The 15389-nt window shown below is 56.6% G+C and overlaps 6 protein-coding genes across 6 annotated transcripts; 5 read left to right on the top strand and 1 right to left on the bottom strand.

The window, feature by feature from the left end:
• Positions 1-153: 153 nt before the first annotated feature.
• Positions 154-4116, top strand: BDY17DRAFT_292338 (sterol-sensing domain of SREBP cleavage-activation-domain-containing protein). Its single transcript, XM_033732805.1, has one exon. It carries the CDS (start codon positions 378-380, stop codon positions 3714-3716), a length of 3339 nt encoding a protein of 1112 aa, XP_033593484.1. The 5' UTR covers positions 154-377; the 3' UTR covers positions 3717-4116.
• A 124-nt stretch (positions 4117-4240) lies between these two features.
• BDY17DRAFT_292337 (uncharacterized protein) lies at positions 4241-5282 on the top strand. Its single transcript, XM_033732804.1, has 2 exons — positions 4241-4668; positions 4730-5282. Exons 1-2 carry the CDS (start codon positions 4592-4594, stop codon positions 5157-5159), a joined length of 507 nt encoding a protein of 168 aa, XP_033593483.1. The 5' UTR covers positions 4241-4591; the 3' UTR covers positions 5160-5282.
• A 591-nt stretch (positions 5283-5873) lies between these two features.
• BDY17DRAFT_321664 (NADP-dependent oxidoreductase domain-containing protein) lies at positions 5874-7105 on the top strand (the record flags this gene model as incomplete). The annotated part of the gene is made up of 6 exons (XM_033736666.1): positions 5874-5925; positions 5988-6345; positions 6399-6504; positions 6565-6586; positions 6643-6859; positions 6925-7105. 6 exons carry the CDS (start codon positions 5874-5876, stop codon positions 7103-7105), a joined length of 936 nt encoding a protein of 311 aa, XP_033593482.1.
• A 1143-nt stretch (positions 7106-8248) lies between these two features.
• Positions 8249-11240, top strand: BDY17DRAFT_308260 (uncharacterized protein; the record flags this gene model as incomplete). The annotated part of the gene is made up of 2 exons (XM_033735189.1): positions 8249-8685; positions 8741-11240. 2 exons carry the CDS (start codon positions 8249-8251, stop codon positions 11238-11240), a joined length of 2937 nt encoding a protein of 978 aa, XP_033593481.1.
• Positions 11241-11831: 591 nt separating this feature from the next.
• Positions 11832-14377, top strand: BDY17DRAFT_89040 (Serine/threonine-protein kinase). The gene is made up of 6 exons (XM_033738807.1): positions 11832-11956; positions 12018-12736; positions 12797-13040; positions 13104-13360; positions 13421-13900; positions 13957-14377. Exons 2-6 carry the CDS (start codon positions 12048-12050, stop codon positions 14267-14269), a joined length of 1983 nt encoding a protein of 660 aa, XP_033593480.1. The 5' UTR covers positions 11832-11956; positions 12018-12047; the 3' UTR covers positions 14270-14377.
• Positions 14378-14731: 354 nt separating this feature from the next.
• On the bottom strand, positions 14732-15115 carry BDY17DRAFT_321661 (DNA directed RNA polymerase; the record flags this gene model as incomplete). Its single annotated transcript, XM_033736665.1, has 2 exons — positions 14732-14756; positions 14838-15115. 2 exons carry the CDS (start codon positions 15113-15115, stop codon positions 14732-14734), a joined length of 303 nt encoding a protein of 100 aa, XP_033593479.1.
• Between the last annotated feature and the right edge of the window lie 274 nt (positions 15116-15389).

Below are 15389 nucleotides of genomic sequence, written 5' to 3'. Positions count from 1 at the left end.
AATGGCTGGTGCTGGAGACGGAGAGCTGATTAAGGTGGGAGGTTGCTTGTGACGAAATGTCGCATGCGACGTTATCGCCCGCCGTAGTCGACGCCAACGCTCGCAAGGCCACACTTCAGGCATCCATCTCGTCGACATCGAACCATGTCTCATCTCACTTTCAACACTCCTGTACAATACTCTTCTCTTCTCTTCTGCCCTTTTGTTTGAGTTTTTCATCACCGAGTTCTTCATTTCTGATGTGACCGCTTGCCTTTTGGCGACTGATGACGTTCAACGGTTCGACACCTGCTTTACCTGATTCAACGAGACGAGACCAGTATCGACTGGTGTAAGGCGCTTCAAAAATATGCTGGCCGGCTAAAAGCCCTCCTACCATGCTCTGGTATCTGTTATATCCCATCCGAGGCACTACACAGCCTCCTCGTCTCTCCGCAAACCACCCGCTACGCCGCGCTTTTTATCGACATGGCAAAACCACGGCAGAACACTGGCTCATCGCCATGCTGGTCACCGTGGCGATCGCAATGGCCTTTACATATCCGACCATTCTCCTGGCTGAAAACCCAACTGCCGGTCTAGCTTCTTACCCTCACCACGTGTGGACCACTGCCAAACCTCACGACGAATACACCGAGCCGGCGGATGTTGAGATGCGGCAGGTGTGGATCCACGGGAGTTACATGAGAGCCTTGGAGAAGGAAGTCCTCCATGGTGCCCTCGACATCCAGCAATCGCTCATTGGAAGCGACTCGTGGACTTCCATCTTCCCCTCCCTCAGGACAAGTGCTTTGTCGTGGGGCTATCATTCGCCACTTATGTACTGGAATAACTCGCGGCAAATGATTGACAACGACATTGATATCCTGGGAACCATTAATCGACAGGCAAGCACAACATCGTCCTCCCTCAACGTCACCCTACGCCCGGCTTCGGTCTTTGCAGGCAAAAAGTTCGAGCGTCGCCGACTCACCGCCGCAGATGCACTGGTCATCACCCTCATCAACAAGGTGGAGGGTGATGTTGGCAATCAATGGACAGATCGCATGAGCACGTTAACGGCCGATGCATGCAATGGCTGTACACTGTTTCCTCACGACGGCTATGTTGACCGCAGCAAGGTGTACGAATTCAGCTTCACGCCGCTCAGCTTGCAGGAAAACATCCTTCTCACCTTTGCATACAGCCTCATGGCCCTCTACGTGCTCATGAGTCTGCGCAGGTTGAAAGCTTTCCACAGCCGCTTCGGGCTGGTCGTTACGGTCATTACGCAGATGACCTGCTCCATCCTGGCTAGCTTCACAATTTGCAGCATGCTGAAGATCAACCTGTCCATGATTCCGCAAAACGCATATCCTTTCGTGGTCTTGGTGATTGGGCTGGAAAATTTGTTCCGTATCATCAACGCAGTTCTCGCCTACCCCGCGACCATGGCGACAGAGCTGCGCATCGCCAACGCTTTGGGCGATGTTGGACCCGTCTCTCTCGCCACTGTCGCGCAGAACCTCGTCATCTTGTCACTCCTCGGCAGACTCGTTTCTCCCGGCGTTGCAGCCTTCTGCGCTTTCGCCTGCATCGCCACTCTCTTCGATGCCTTCTTCCTCTTGACCTTCTTCGTTGCCGTCCTCATGGTCGATATCCGCCGTTTCGAGCTCCAAGACGCGCTGGCGCGCGCAAACCAAGCGAAACCAAAGCGGAAGCCCTCTCCCATTCCTAACCGGACGTGGTTCGATGCGCTGGTGCATGGTCGACTACCGTTCAGCACTCGCATGGCTGGCACTGCGGTTACAACGACTTTCATCCTCTCGCTGAACTACCACTTCTTCGAGCAAAAGGAGCAGGCCACAAGCCTTCGCCATCTACTTCGTCTGGTCAAAAACGGTCCGCCGCAGCTCAATGAGTTCGACACCTTTGCGCCCCTTCCCATCAACGCAACCATGACTCCCGAACAGTGGATGCGCATGCAAGACTTTGACACCGCCAAGGAAGTGATGAAACTGGCGAGGCCAGGAGCCGACAGCTTCGTCATCCGAATCTTTGCGCCGCTGATTGTTGTGCTGGCTGGAGCGGATAGGACTGGCGTGGAGGATCAAGAGTGGACGACAGCACTGCGCAGCTTTGCCATCCACCACTTCTATCCGGTGGCGACTGCGGTGGTCTTTGCAGTGGCTTTTGTTGCAGTCCTGATGAATTTTCTCCTCTACACGGAGCATGAAGACGAACAGCATAGAGGCGATGAGGACGAGCAAGAAGCTGTGAGCGCCACAACTGTGGCTTTGCCCCACAAACTGGATATTGTGAAACTATACGGAACCGAAAAGGGCCATATAATCACTGTCGGCCTCGATCGGTCTGTTGTTGTTTCACTCTACGATCGAGTACATCGGTCCCACCAATCGCACAGACTGGCAGGCGGTGCGCTTTCCCGCACCCACTGGCCAATTCATCAGATCACGCTGGAGGAGAATGGCGAATGGGCGGCGTTACATTGCGCCGACGATCGCATCATGGTGTACAGCGTGGGAGCGGGCTCGCTGTTGTCTGATGCTCTGTCATATCCGGACGATACCGAGACGCTCCTCTTCGAATTCATCAGACTGCCTAAGAAGGGTGGCAGTAATCTGTACTTTGTCGTCCTGACTACTGGGGGACGGCTGCGAATGCTCAACATCGAGAGTGGGCAGGCGAATGCGGCGGTCAGTCTTGCCGATACTCCGCTGGTCGGAGCAAAAACGATTCCAGGATCAAATGGCAAGGAGCCGAGACTGGTAGTTGTTACGGACGAGGCACAACTTATATTGTCCGCCTGGCACGACGGAGCATGGAAGAGAAGGAGCCAGCACGATCTGCCAGCGCAAAAGTTCATGGGACGACTACTGGGAGCGGTGCACATCCAGCACTACTCGGATCTAGGCTCCGACGTCTTGCTTGTGACGGCAGCGCGGCGAGTGATGATTCTAGATGGACAATCGATCGCCACTCTGTGCGTCGTAGACGTCAACGAGGACGATCCACCTATTCTTCATGTTACATTAGGCACGGCTGTTACGTGTCCAAGATGCGGGATGCTGGCATTTCGCTCTGCGATGTTAATAGGGGAGCCGGCGAGCGAAGACGAGTGCGCAACCACGGCTCTCTGGCCCAGAGATGACGCCGACGGAGTCATCTGTGCCACTAAAAGTACCTCGCAGTGCACTTCCTTCGACGACGCAACGCAGACCAGTCACCGTCTGTCGAAGCCAGGAGCTTGGAGCGCGGTAAAATCGCAAGCTATCCTTGGTCTGCGCAAACCTGCTTCTCCTCATGAGGGACAGAGAAGGGCTGGTGGGTCCTCGCGACTAAGGCGCCGGCAACATACGCGTTCCAGCGTGGCCGCAGATGGCGGGAAGGACGATGACGATGAGGACAGTGATGCATGGCAAGGCTATCGACTATCAGCAAACGGCGAGCTGGAAAGCATCTCCGTGCTCCCCGAAGCCAACGACAGCAACACCGGGCTCCTCAACACCGACAGCACAGCCTTGTACGTGACGAATGCCGGGCCCGCGGTCCCGCTCGACGACCAATCAATCGCGGTTGCTTTCGGCAATACGGTGAAGATTGTCCGAAGTGTGCGGATGGGGGGTTGCGCGGCTCCCGCGCGCGCGACTGGCAGGAGTTTGGTGAGGGATGTGGCGAATGTTGGACAGGAGCGCGGGCTGCGCAAGGTGCGGTGATGGATAGTGACTGTTTGCAGTAATTGCACACCTCATCACGCGGCGTGCGCATGTCGCGTGTGCGTGGAATGTACGATGATCCGCACGGCGATGGTGTTCTTCCGGTGAATTAGGCAATTTGCACCGCGTCGAATCACAGTACTCAAGTATTTGGGGTGGTGTGATGTGCGCCACCCACATGGAACACCGCATAAGAACTCTACCGAAGTACTTTCGGCGAGACGCCCCTTGCGCTCTGTGCTTGCAGTACGAAGCATGCCGCTCAAGCCGTGCGATTGTTGATTAGCTAAACCTTGAAGTCGCGTTCCTCGACCGTCGACGTTGCCCATTCGCCTAAACGCTTGGTAGGTTGGCAAGCGACTCCGTGGTCGCAGCAAGGGGAGCAAGCACACGACGCGGGTAGCGCCTCCCTCAGCCTCGATGGGAGGGATTACGTCTCCCGCGCCATGCCGCGTTGGGCGCGGGGTCTACGCTTGGCCGACGGCGATTGGACATCGGGATGGCGGCAACGCGTGTTGCTACCCCGGAAACACGAAGCTTGCGAAGCTACCACGCGCCTTGGCGCCTCGGGGTTGTCTAGACTGGGCCCTTCTGCTCCCTAGAGCGACTGCTTTTACGCCGCCTCGTACTTGGGCCCCTGATCCAGCGATCTGCAGGGAAAGGCCAAGCTAAAAAAGTTGCGAATAGGCAGGCTCGCAGGCAGCTACTGCATCGCTCTTGCGGTATATTTAACTCGCCCGCCCGCCCACGTCGTCCCCCTTGCTTTCCCTCCCTCCTTCCCCCATTCAATCCGCTCGCTCGTTCTCCAACTTCGCACCACTTCACTTCGTCTACCTTCCTTCAGCGGCATTGACTCGTCGACACCGTCCTTCATCATGCAGTTCAAGCTTCTCGCCATCTCTGCCCTCGTGGCCGCCGTGTCTGCGCAGACCCCCTCCATCCCCGCTAGCGAGTAAGTAGACGTCGTATTATCGCAACGAAGACACAACATTCCCTAACACATTCCCTCGCAGCCTCGCCATCATCGCTACCATCCTGCCCTCCTCCGCCGACGCCTACATCAAGACCGCCGGCGTCGCAGGCTTCTACACGCACGTCGCCTCGGAGTTCAAGGCCGGCCACACGCCCGGCTGGTTCACGAAGCTGCCCTCGCAAATCCAGACGCTGCTCGTGCCCGGCAACGGCACCGCGACGGTCGTCAACAGCACCGTGACCGGCAGCAGCACCTCGTCCGGCAAGCACCACACCAAGACCGAGGGCACGAGCGTCATGACGACGCAAACCACCCTCACCGGCTCTGCGGCCTCGTCTGCGTCGTCGTCTGCTTCGTCTTCGGCGTCTGCTGCTAGCAGTTCTTCCTCTGCTGGTGGCGCGGCGCCTACTGGTGTCATTGGCGCCGGGCTTGCTGGTGTCGTCGGCATTGTTGGGCTTCTTGCTCTTTAAGTTGCATAGTTGATCGATTCACCATGCATTGACATCGGGAGACTGCTGAGAGTGAAAGGGCGAGATACGCATCCGTATGACGGTATTCCAAAATGCAAAAGCTTTTCAACGGAGTTCCCTGATAGCTATTTTGTTCGTCCATATGCCCACCGTGTTTGTTCAAGCTTCGAATGCTTCAATGGTTCCATCATCCATCGCGCTCGCACTTCTGTAGATTTTAAGCGGCGAACTTTTGGGGTCACGTGACCGACATTGAGGCGCTCGCATACCATACCAGCGCCCAGTTCAAGAAGGGTTGAGGAGGAACATAGTTTCTCATGGCCAATTTGAAGCCAATGATCATGATAGTGAGGCTCTACTTGTAATATAATCGTCGCACGAAACTTCCCCATTCGATCACGCCGATCAAGCAATGCGGTTCGCGATCGCCCGCGTGCCTGACACGCCAATACGTCACCGCCGTGGAAGTCGCCACCATCAATGACCAGACGGCAACGTCGAATGAGGTAACCCGCCATCATTGAGCGAAACAAGCAGTGACGTGGTTGCTCTTGCTTCTCTGCCATTTCGATTCTTTTCGTTCTTTCCCCATTCCATTGACCTCTTTAAAGACAATCTCCCATGTCGCATCGCGCACTTACTTCCTCCATCTCCCGACTCTCTCAAGTCTCCCAACAGCTCTCCTCACAAGCAAGAATCCAGAATCCCATCAGAATGGCTTCCACCATGCACAAGATGAACACCGGGGCCAGCATGCCCGCCCTCGGTAAGCATTGGCCTCCCCTCACGTAACACAGCAGACCCTACTAACCAGCGGCACACCCCCAGGCTTCGGCACATGGCAAGACAAAGACGCGCAAGAAGACGCAGTGGCGATCGCGCTCAAAGCAGGCTACCGCCACATCGATACGGCCAACATCTACGGCACGGAGCCAGCGGTGGGCGCGGGAATCCGCAAAGCCGGCGTCCCACGCGACCAGATCTTCATCACGACCAAGCTGTGGAACCACAAGCATCACCCCAAGTCGGTGGAGTCGTCGCTCGACGAGTCGCTGAGCAATCTGGGCGTGGAATACGTTGATCTGTACCTCATGCATTGGCCTTCGGCGTTCAAAGATGGGGATGAGAAGTTCCCCAAGGATAAGGAGGGGAACCCGATTCCGGGCGATACAGACTTTGTTGATACGTACGTTGATTGGGAGTGGCTGGCGGTGGGGCAAGGGCTGACTGTTGCTGTAGGTACAAGGCGATGTTGGAGTGCCAGAAGAAGGGCAAGACGAAGGCTGTGGGTGTCAGCAACTTCTCGCAGGCAGAGATGGAGAGACTGGTCAAGTCTGTCGATACGGTGAGTGATGTCTGGGAGATGGTGATAGATGGATAAGCGCTAATGGATGTATCTACACAGCCCCCGGCAGCACATCAAATTGGTATGGCCACACCACCCAGTAGCAGGTACTTTACGTCCGTACTGATTATTACTCAGAACTGCACCCATGGCTCCAGCAGCCCGGCTTCGCGGAGTGGCACAAGAAGAACAACATCCTCATCATGCAGTACTCGCCGTTTGGCAACGCCAACGCCATCTACGACAAGGGCCAGAAGATGGGCCAGCTGATGGAAGACCCGACGCTGGTGGAGATTGGTAAGAAGTACGGCAAGTCGGGAGCACAAGTCGCATTGGCTTGGGGCATCGCACATGGGTGAGTTCTGTCTGTTGTGACTGATTGATGGTGAGCATGCGTAAACTGACGGTCTAATCTCCCAGTCGCACCGTCCTGCCCAAGTCCAAGACGGAGAAGCGCATCAAGGACAACTTGGCGGGAGACTTCAAGCTGGACCCCGAGGACGTCAAGAAGATTGACGGGATCGACAAGAAGCTGCGCTTCAACGACCCGTCGGCCAGCTTTGGGTACAAGTTCTACGCCGACTTGGACGGCAAGGAATAGTGCATCGCTGATGACGGACGGTTGGGCGTGCATAAAATAAAATGGAATGTAGGACACTGAAACCAACGGACAAGACAAGCAGCCGTTGCGCAATGAGATACAGTTCTGTAGCGGTGTAGTGGATGATCAAGGCACATACTTGGCACTCTCACTTCAACGGCCGCTCGATGCCTCTTCGGGATGCTGCAAGATGCGTGACAGTTGGATGCAATCTGAGCAGTAGCGAATGGCGCGCTGTTGCACATGCGTCGTGTTCCGAGGCCCGATCACGCTGATCGTCGGAGATCTGAAATTGAGCAGATCGTGGCATGTGTATCAGACACGGGTGTGCTGGTGTCTTTTGCACGACCGTTGATGATGGTGAAATGTCGGTCGGAGTCTAAAACGCCTGGAGGGTGTGAAGACCCCTTTCTCCGCTCATTGGCCGTCGGTTCGAGGTGCGGCATGGCGCTAAAGCAGGAACGAAAGCTTATTGTGCCAAGCCCTCCCCTTTTGAAGAATGGGAAATGCACTGAAGTCGGCGGCTCCAGACAAGCAGATGGGGGCAGAAAGAGAAGGACTGATAATGAGACGATGGCAATGACAATGACAGACCATGGAACATCAGCATATCGGCCATCCGTGGCCTCGAGCAGAAGATGATCATTCCAACCTCCCTCGCTTCGCCCAATCTCACCGCAGCAACCAAACACCGACCGTTCGCGCCAGCGCCCCCACCAGACGACACGCACGTCCCTCCGCTAATCCAGCGGTCTCTGCTCCCCATCCCTCTCATCATCACAACGGAGCCGCCAATAATTTGCACAAACACTTGCGCCGCTCTGCCATCACCGCCCTCCCTCATCTCCCCCCTCCGCGCAACTGCCTTCTTTGTGCGACACACCACCTGCCATCACCCGCGCTATTCTGGGATCTCCTCCCCTGCTCCGACCTCCATTGGGTGCGAGGGCCCACTCCACTCTATCTCTCGGCGGCCGCGGACGTTGAACATCGTTGCATCTTCATCTGTTGCTGCTGGGCTAGTGCCTTGATTCGCCCGTCCGGATCGCGGCATCCCGCTGCGATTAGCCCTCCACCCCCCCATAACGGCCAGCCTCGACAGCGCATTGTCCTATCCGGCTCTGCCACTGGTCCCCGGTGACCATGGCTTCTTCACACTCCATGAGCTCCTCCCTCGCCGACGTCGACTACTACACCTACTCCCACTCCGCCTCCTCCTCCTTGAGTGAGGCTTCTGCCGCCTTTCCCCCGCCGCCAACCACACATTCCCGCAACACTTCGGGAGCCCTGCAGCATCGTCGACAACAACCTTCGCTGGCGCATGTGAATGTCCCCTCGCTCTCTCATCGCCGCACCTCCAGCATCCCCGTTGCTTCTCCCACCAGTGGGAAACGGACGTCCCTGTCATCGCCCGTCCGAGCGGCCTCCACCTCCGTTGCCGAGAGAGCATCCCCGAGTCGCCTACCGCAGCCAGGCCCGCTACCACAACGTCATCCCAGTCCACAAAGGACGGTCAGCCACAGACTTGTGCGAACGTCTTCGCTGCAGGCACGAAGTTTCAATAGGTCACAACCGGAACGGTAAGATATTCCTCCGGCACAATTCCATGAAGGCCCCAACTAACAAGCGCCACAGATCCATCATCCCTCCTACCTCTCTCCCACACAATCGCAACGTTTCCCTCGGCTCACAATACTCCGACACCGTCCCTCCCTCCCCTACACACGGCGATTACACCCGCTCCGCCATCCCCATACACGCAAGATACTCCCACCACCGCTCCATATCTAATGCGCCTCAATCCTCAAGCTTAGACTCAGCGTCTGGGGACACGCCGGCGCAAAGAGGTCGCAGCACATCTCCAATGAAGGGCATCTCGGAGGCACCGAGCCTCCGGCAAGATGGTGTTAAACGGACCCTCACCGATGAGTCGATCAGCTCGCTGGATTCGCCCATTGCCTTCCGGCCAAAGTCGCCGGGCGGCAGGCTGGGCAACTTCTTCAGCTGGAAGAAGCATAATGGGGACTCTCCACCGTCCGATTCGTCGCTCTATCCTCCCACGGTTCACCGGTCCAACTCAATGGACAATACTGCTACCGCGCCACGTCTGACGCCCCCAGGGGTCCAGGTGCAGCGCGCCAACCTCCATCACCGTCGCGACTACTTCGACAGCGATGACGCTCCTTTACTATTCGGCACTCCTGAAACGAATGCCCATGTGCGGGAGCTGGAGAAGGAGTTGACACAAGTGAGCACGGAGTTGGCCGAGTCCATCAAGCGAGAAATGGAATTGGAGGATGAGATTGACCGGCTGCGCGTGGACCCGCCCAGTGGCACCGGCTCGGAGTCTACACGCAGGAGTAGCGACTACTTCTCCGACTCGGGCGCAAGTGCAAGTCGCTTTCCGCTCTCCGACCAGGAGGCGAAGTTCGAGCAGCTGGAGCAGAAGCTGCGAAAGGCGGAGCAGGAGAAGGCTCAGGTCAAGATTGAGATGGCTTCACGGCTACAGAGCGAGCTTGGTCGCCGGCGAGATCTTGAAATCATGGTCCACAAGCTCGAAGAACAAGTACAGTCCAAGCAGGATGAAGAGGATGTACGAGGGGATCGGGAAGAGCGAATCGATGAGCTGGAGACGACGGTGGAAGACACACGCAGACTTCTCAATCAAGAGCGACAGGCGAAGGCCAGTTTTGAAGATCTGTACACCGCGACGAAAGGCGAACTCGAACGCCATGCGACGGAGAATGCTCGGATGAAGGATGAGATGACCTCGCTGAAATCGATGATGGTTTCCAAGTTCGGGCCCATTACCGAGGAAGAGGAGGGCGCATCTCCTGTCCGCTTGACGAGATCTGGATCGCTTGCTCGTAATCCAAGCCGGCGCGGAGGGTCGTTGAGTAGGTCTCTGACGAACGCGAGTGGCTCGAGAGAACGGTCTGGATCTAGTGCCGGGGCCATCGTTACTGCAGAGGGCGTCAAGGAAATTGAGGACCAGCGAGACGCATTGCACAAGGCGCTGAAGCTGCTGATTCTTCGTGCGGAGAAGCAGCAAAAGGACCACGCATTGGCCATCAAGAAGCTGACTACGGCGAAGAACTTGGCCGAGTCGTCGACGAACAGCCGTGGTGGAACGTATCATCGAGAAGTGGCCACGTTGAAGGAGGAGGTGGCCACCCTACGGAAGCGAACAGAAGATGCTCTCGAGCAGAAATGGCAGTATGAGAAAGGGCTGTCAGGGATCAAGATGGATCTCGACCGGGCGGAGTTGGAGACTAGAGGTCTTCGCATCATCCTGCAGGAACACGACATCCTCGGCTCGAGCCAACAAACACTCTTCGGCAATGGACAGGGTGGAGACGGCGCGGCGGACGAGGCTTTACAGCAGAGCATTTCGACTGCCGAGACTGAGCGCGACCAAGCGCGCAAAGTCGCGGCCGAGTACCGCCAACGTGCCGAAGCAGTGCAAGACGGAAGCTCCGATGAGCTCATCGCTTGCGCTCAACGCATGGACGAGCTAGCAGATCAGCTGGAGAGGCAGGTGCAGTCCAACATCGAACTCCGCAAACGGCTGGCCGAGGCCGTCGCGCGTGGCGAGCTGGAGCAACGCGAGTCCAACGGCAAGATCATCGAAATGCAAAAGCGCCTGACAATCATGGAAGACTCGGTCCTCGCCGCACAACAGCACTCCGAAACGACACTCGGCACGCACGAAGCCGAAGTGCGCAAATTGGAAGAAGCGTCGTCCCCATCTCTCCAACGCCTCCGCCTCAGCCCCTACCCAAGCAACCTGTCCAACGCCTCCCGCCACCTCACCCCCGGCACCTCCCCCTTGCTCGCAAGCGGCAAATCCCCCAAACTCAGCACGAGCCGCAAAGCCTCCGACACGGCTTCTTCGGCTGCAGCGTCGCTGCTGGAGCGCAGCAAGACGCAGATGCTGGAGCGCAAGGTGCGCGAGCTGGAGGCGCTGCTGCGCGAGGCCGAAGAGGATATGCAGGATGTGGTGACGAAGGTGAATAAGAGTCAGTTGGAGGTGGCGGAGCTGCAGACGCAGCGCGATGGCGCGTTTCAGCAGATGAGGCGCTTGCAGAAGGAGATTGGGGCGGAGAGGGTGCGGGCGGAGCAGTTGATGCGGTAGGGGGTTTGGATTTTGAGGTGTTTGGGAGAGGATTGGAGATGATGTCGGTTGGAGTATGGGTTGCATTGCGATGCGTTTACATTTGTTTGATTTGCATGCATCTATCGATGGGGATACAGTATCTGAGTTGGACTTGGATACCTAGATTGATGATTGGATGCCAGGGGCACGAGATGGATAGATTTGGAATTTATGCATGGCCATATTGAGTCTTCTATGCCGCATACTGTTTGTACCTTAATGAAGTTCACTTGACCTCTTGAGGTGATGTGATGACTGTACAGTTAGCCTTGCCGGCTGCCGAGAAGGGGAAGGTGAAGGGTGACCCTTGAATTCTTAATCGAATCGGGGACACGGACGAGCATCTGAGACATTCCCACGGACCCTTGCCCATCCGCCCACGTCTTTTGGTGTTGCTGCTTGCATCCATCCCCATCGACACTCCATTCCCTGCAAGCAGATGACGCACTCGACGCGTCGGTGAATGCAGAACTGTACACCCGAACGACAGCAGTCAATGGAGTGAGCTCTCCAAGGCAAACACACGCAAGGGTTGAGGCGGCTGCAACGCTCTGGTTGTCACCGCCTTCTGCTGCTTATCCTTTGCCTCGAGCTTCACTTTGCTCTACTGCTCCCCTGGACTCATCACATCCGCTTCTTCTGCTTTGTTGAGAGGAGGGCAGTGTTGAATCACCTGACTGGACTCACTTCACCTCGTGAGTCTCTTGCGTCCTCCTCACTAACATCCAACTCCCCCCATCTAACCCCCTTCCCCAGACCTCTTCCACCCTCACACCGCCATCCATCATGGCATACCCAAATCAGCAACAAGGCCAACAACAAGGCCAACAAGCCCCCGACAACCGCAACCCCAACCGCCTACACCTCAACTTCGGCTTCAACAACTCGCCCAGCGCCTTCGGGGCGGAAGCCGGCCGCGCCTTTCCCACCACCCCCTCCACCTTCCCCCAACCCTTCCCCAACAGCAACGGCCAGCAAGAGGTGTGGGGCACACAGCAGACGACCAGTGGCATCACGAATCAGGGCTACTTCTACAACAACCCCAATCCCTACCAGCAGCAGCAGCAGCAGGGTTACGCCAGCCATGGTCTGCCTTCGCCCCAGCCTGGGGCTACGAGCTTTCGTACTTCACCTGGTGGTTTCAGTGATGCTACGAATGGGTTGGCACATCAGTTCCAGCATCAGAATCTGGGTGGGAATAGCCCGAGGTCGGCAAGTCCATATGGCAGACAGCCCTCCCCCGGTACTGCTTCGAGGGCGCGGACTGCGGGCCAAGCACAGTATGGGAGCTATTTGAATACCACCTCCAATACCCCGCCTCACCCCCAAGGTCCGAGCATCTACGATGATGAGCCGCCGGTGAAGAATCCGGAGAAGTACTCCACGGCCATTACGGAGAGGGTCAAGTTGCAGAAGATGCTCACGCAGGAGTTTTTCAAGGAGAATGTGGAGCGCGCGAGGGCGAGGAATGAGAGGTGGGTGGAAGACATCCTTGATTCCCCTCATGTATTTCACAAGGCTGACTTCCCTTCCAGAGCCAAGGATCTCGAAAGCACCCTCCTGAGCAAGGAAATCTCCGATTCCCGCAAAGAATCGAGGAAGAACAACATGCGCAAGTCAGAGGCCAACTTCCTCCGCTTCCTACGTACGAGTGAGCGGCCGCAAAACTACAACACCCTGAAGATCATCGGGAAGGGTGCGTTTGGAGAAGTCAGGCTGGTTCAGAGGAGACATGATGGCAGGATCTACGCGTTGAAGTCCTTGATCAAGGCCGAGATGGTGAGTTTGGGTTATACGACCCCCCTTCAACCATTGTTGCTTACCTCTTTTCCCTCCTTGCAGCACAAGAAGGATCAGCTCGCCCATGTGCGCGCCGAGCGTGACATTCTCGCCAACGCCGACAGTCCATGGCTGGTCAAATTGCACACCTCCTTCCAGGACTCGACCTTCTTGTACATGTTGATGGAGTTTCTGCCCGGCGGCGACTTGATGACCATGCTCATCAAGTATGAGATCTTCTCTGAGGATATCACGAGATTCTACATGGCGGAGATTACGCTGGCCATTGAAGCTGTGCACAAGCTCGGGTTCATTCATCGGTGGGTTAAGACAATACTCCGTTGCAACTAAACATCTTTACTAACCTCACTCCTTTGCAGAGACATCAAACCCGACAACATCCTGCTCGACCGCGGAGGACACATTAAACTCACTGACTTCGGGCTGTCGACGGGCTTCTCCAAAGAACACTCCGCCTCCTACTACCAACAACTCATGTCCCAGACGCGGCCCAAATCCATGACGCAAAATCGCAACTCCGTCTCCATCGACCAAATTCAACTCACCGTCTCCAACCGCAACCAGATCAACACCTGGCGCAAGTCCCGGCGTCAGCTGGCTTACTCCACCGTCGGTACGCCGGATTACATTGCTCCCGAGATCTTCAGCGGCAAGGGCTACGACTTTGGCTGTGATTGGTGGAGCGTGGGTACGATTATGTTTGAGTGTCTCATCGGCTGGCCTCCTTTCTGCGCTGAAGAGCCGCACGACACTTATCGCAAGATTGTCGACTGGCCTCGGTATCTCAACTTCCCTCCAGATCAACAACTGGGCGCCGAAGCAGAGCACTTTGTCCGAAGGTACGCCCACCCCTCCCCAATCTCCACATCCCCATCCACTAACTAACATCCCCCAGCCTAATCTGCGACTCCCAAAACCGCCTCGGCCGCATCCACGGCGCGGCGGAGCTCAAAGCACACCCCTTCTTCCACGGCGTGCAGTGGGACAGCCTGCGCAAGATCCGCGCGCCCTTTGAGCCCAAGTTGCAGTCCAACGTCGACACGCAGTACTTCCCCATCGACGAGATTCCGCAGGTGGACAACTCGGCGCAGCTGCGCGCGCAGACGGAGGCGGCGCAGGCGACGGGCGCGGGCGGCGAGGAGAGTACGCTTTCTTTGCCGTTTATTGGGTATACTTACAAGCGGTTTGATGCTTTTCGGGGCAATTAGGTGAGTGAGAAGGAAAGGGGAGAGAACAGAAGAGTGAGGAGGACCGAGGAAGGAAAGGCAAGGAAAGGAAAGGCATGCGAGTGAGGTTGCATTTTCTTTTGCATTATCGGCATTTGATGGTGCATGGAGCGAGCGAGCGATTGAGAATGGACACAGATGAATGATGCTGAGGGTCAGAGTGTTTCTTTTCCTCTCCGCGAGCGTGCGGGTTCATAATGAGGAGCAATAGCTGCCGAATGCTTCCTTGCTCATCTCGCAGCCTCTCTTCTGCATCCCGTTCTCCTCTGCTTCCCTGTCAATCCGACTCTGTTGCGTCTAGGTTCCTCGCAAGCGCAACAGCGAAGCGCTGCTCTGGGATATCTGGGTATCATGTCTCGTCCCGCTCGTCATCTTCTATTCACCCTCCGCGAAAAGCCCTTCGCTTCAAAAGTGACCACATATCCCGCCTCTCCGTTTCCCCCTCTACCTCGCCTGAAACTGAATCATCCTATCCCAAACATCATCAGCACACACGTCCACCCCTCGCTCTCCTCAAGGCACAAAGAAAGCGAAAAAGAGGAAAACTCACCGATTCGTCCTCTCCTTATACAGCACGCGATACCCACACTCCTTGCACCGAATCGCATCCCCCTTCTTCAGCGTCACGCGCGCATCGCAGTCGCCGCACAGGTAGTGGATGGGGCGCGAGTCGTCGCCCAAAGCGTCGAGCGAGGCGGCTGTCAGGTTGAAGCCGCCGCCTGTGTATGGTTGGCTGGTGGTTTGTTGGGTTTGCGATTGTTGGGAGGAGGAGGAGGGGCCGGCGTTGCGGTCTTGGAGGGTGGGTGGGGTGTATTGTTCGCGGGACATTTTTGATGTGGCTTTTGCGGGTTTGGGAGGGGAGGTGGGTGGTTGGTTGGTGTGTGGTGACGTTGCGTGGAGGATGTGGTTGTGGATGGTGGAGGTGAAGAAGTTCCGGATGGTGATGAGTAAGCTCAAAAGTTAAAAGTGGAGCCGAAATGCATGTGATCCGCCCGCAGCCTCACTTCACCCTTCTTACTACTTCCGACGTTGTTTGAACTCAGCTTCTGCACAGTGATACACAAGAAATGCAGCAACTGGGTGGGCTATTCATTGGAGACCA

Source organism: Neohortaea acidophila, assembly GCF_010093505.1.
Source record: "Neohortaea acidophila strain CBS 113389 unplaced genomic scaffold BDY17scaffold_2, whole genome shotgun sequence".
Taxonomy (NCBI): Eukaryota; Fungi; Ascomycota; class Dothideomycetes; order Mycosphaerellales; family Teratosphaeriaceae; genus Neohortaea; species Neohortaea acidophila.
Note: the sequence above shows the minus strand (reverse complement) of the source record. Positions and strands in the feature narration are given on the sequence as shown.

Bases quoted from the DNA above. Each gene is read 5' to 3' on its own strand.
- BDY17DRAFT_89040 (XM_033738807.1), top strand. From the start codon at position 12,048: ATGGCATACCCAAATCAGCAACAAGGCCAACAACAAGGCCAACAAGCC. The intron at 12,737-12,796 runs GTGGGTGGAAGA...CTTCCCTTCCAG, and splicing joins GCGAGGGCGAGGAATGAGAG to AGCCAAGGATCTCGAAAGCA. The intron at 13,041-13,103 runs GTGAGTTTGGGT...CCCTCCTTGCAG, and splicing joins CCTTGATCAAGGCCGAGATG to CACAAGAAGGATCAGCTCGC.
- BDY17DRAFT_292337 (XM_033732804.1), top strand. From the start codon at position 4,592: ATGCAGTTCAAGCTTCTCGCCATCTCTGCCCTCGTGGCCGCCGTGTCT. The intron at 4,669-4,729 runs GTAAGTAGACGT...ATTCCCTCGCAG, and splicing joins CCCTCCATCCCCGCTAGCGA to CCTCGCCATCATCGCTACCA.
- BDY17DRAFT_292338 (XM_033732805.1), top strand. From the start codon at position 378: ATGCTCTGGTATCTGTTATATCCCATCCGAGGCACTACACAGCCTCCT.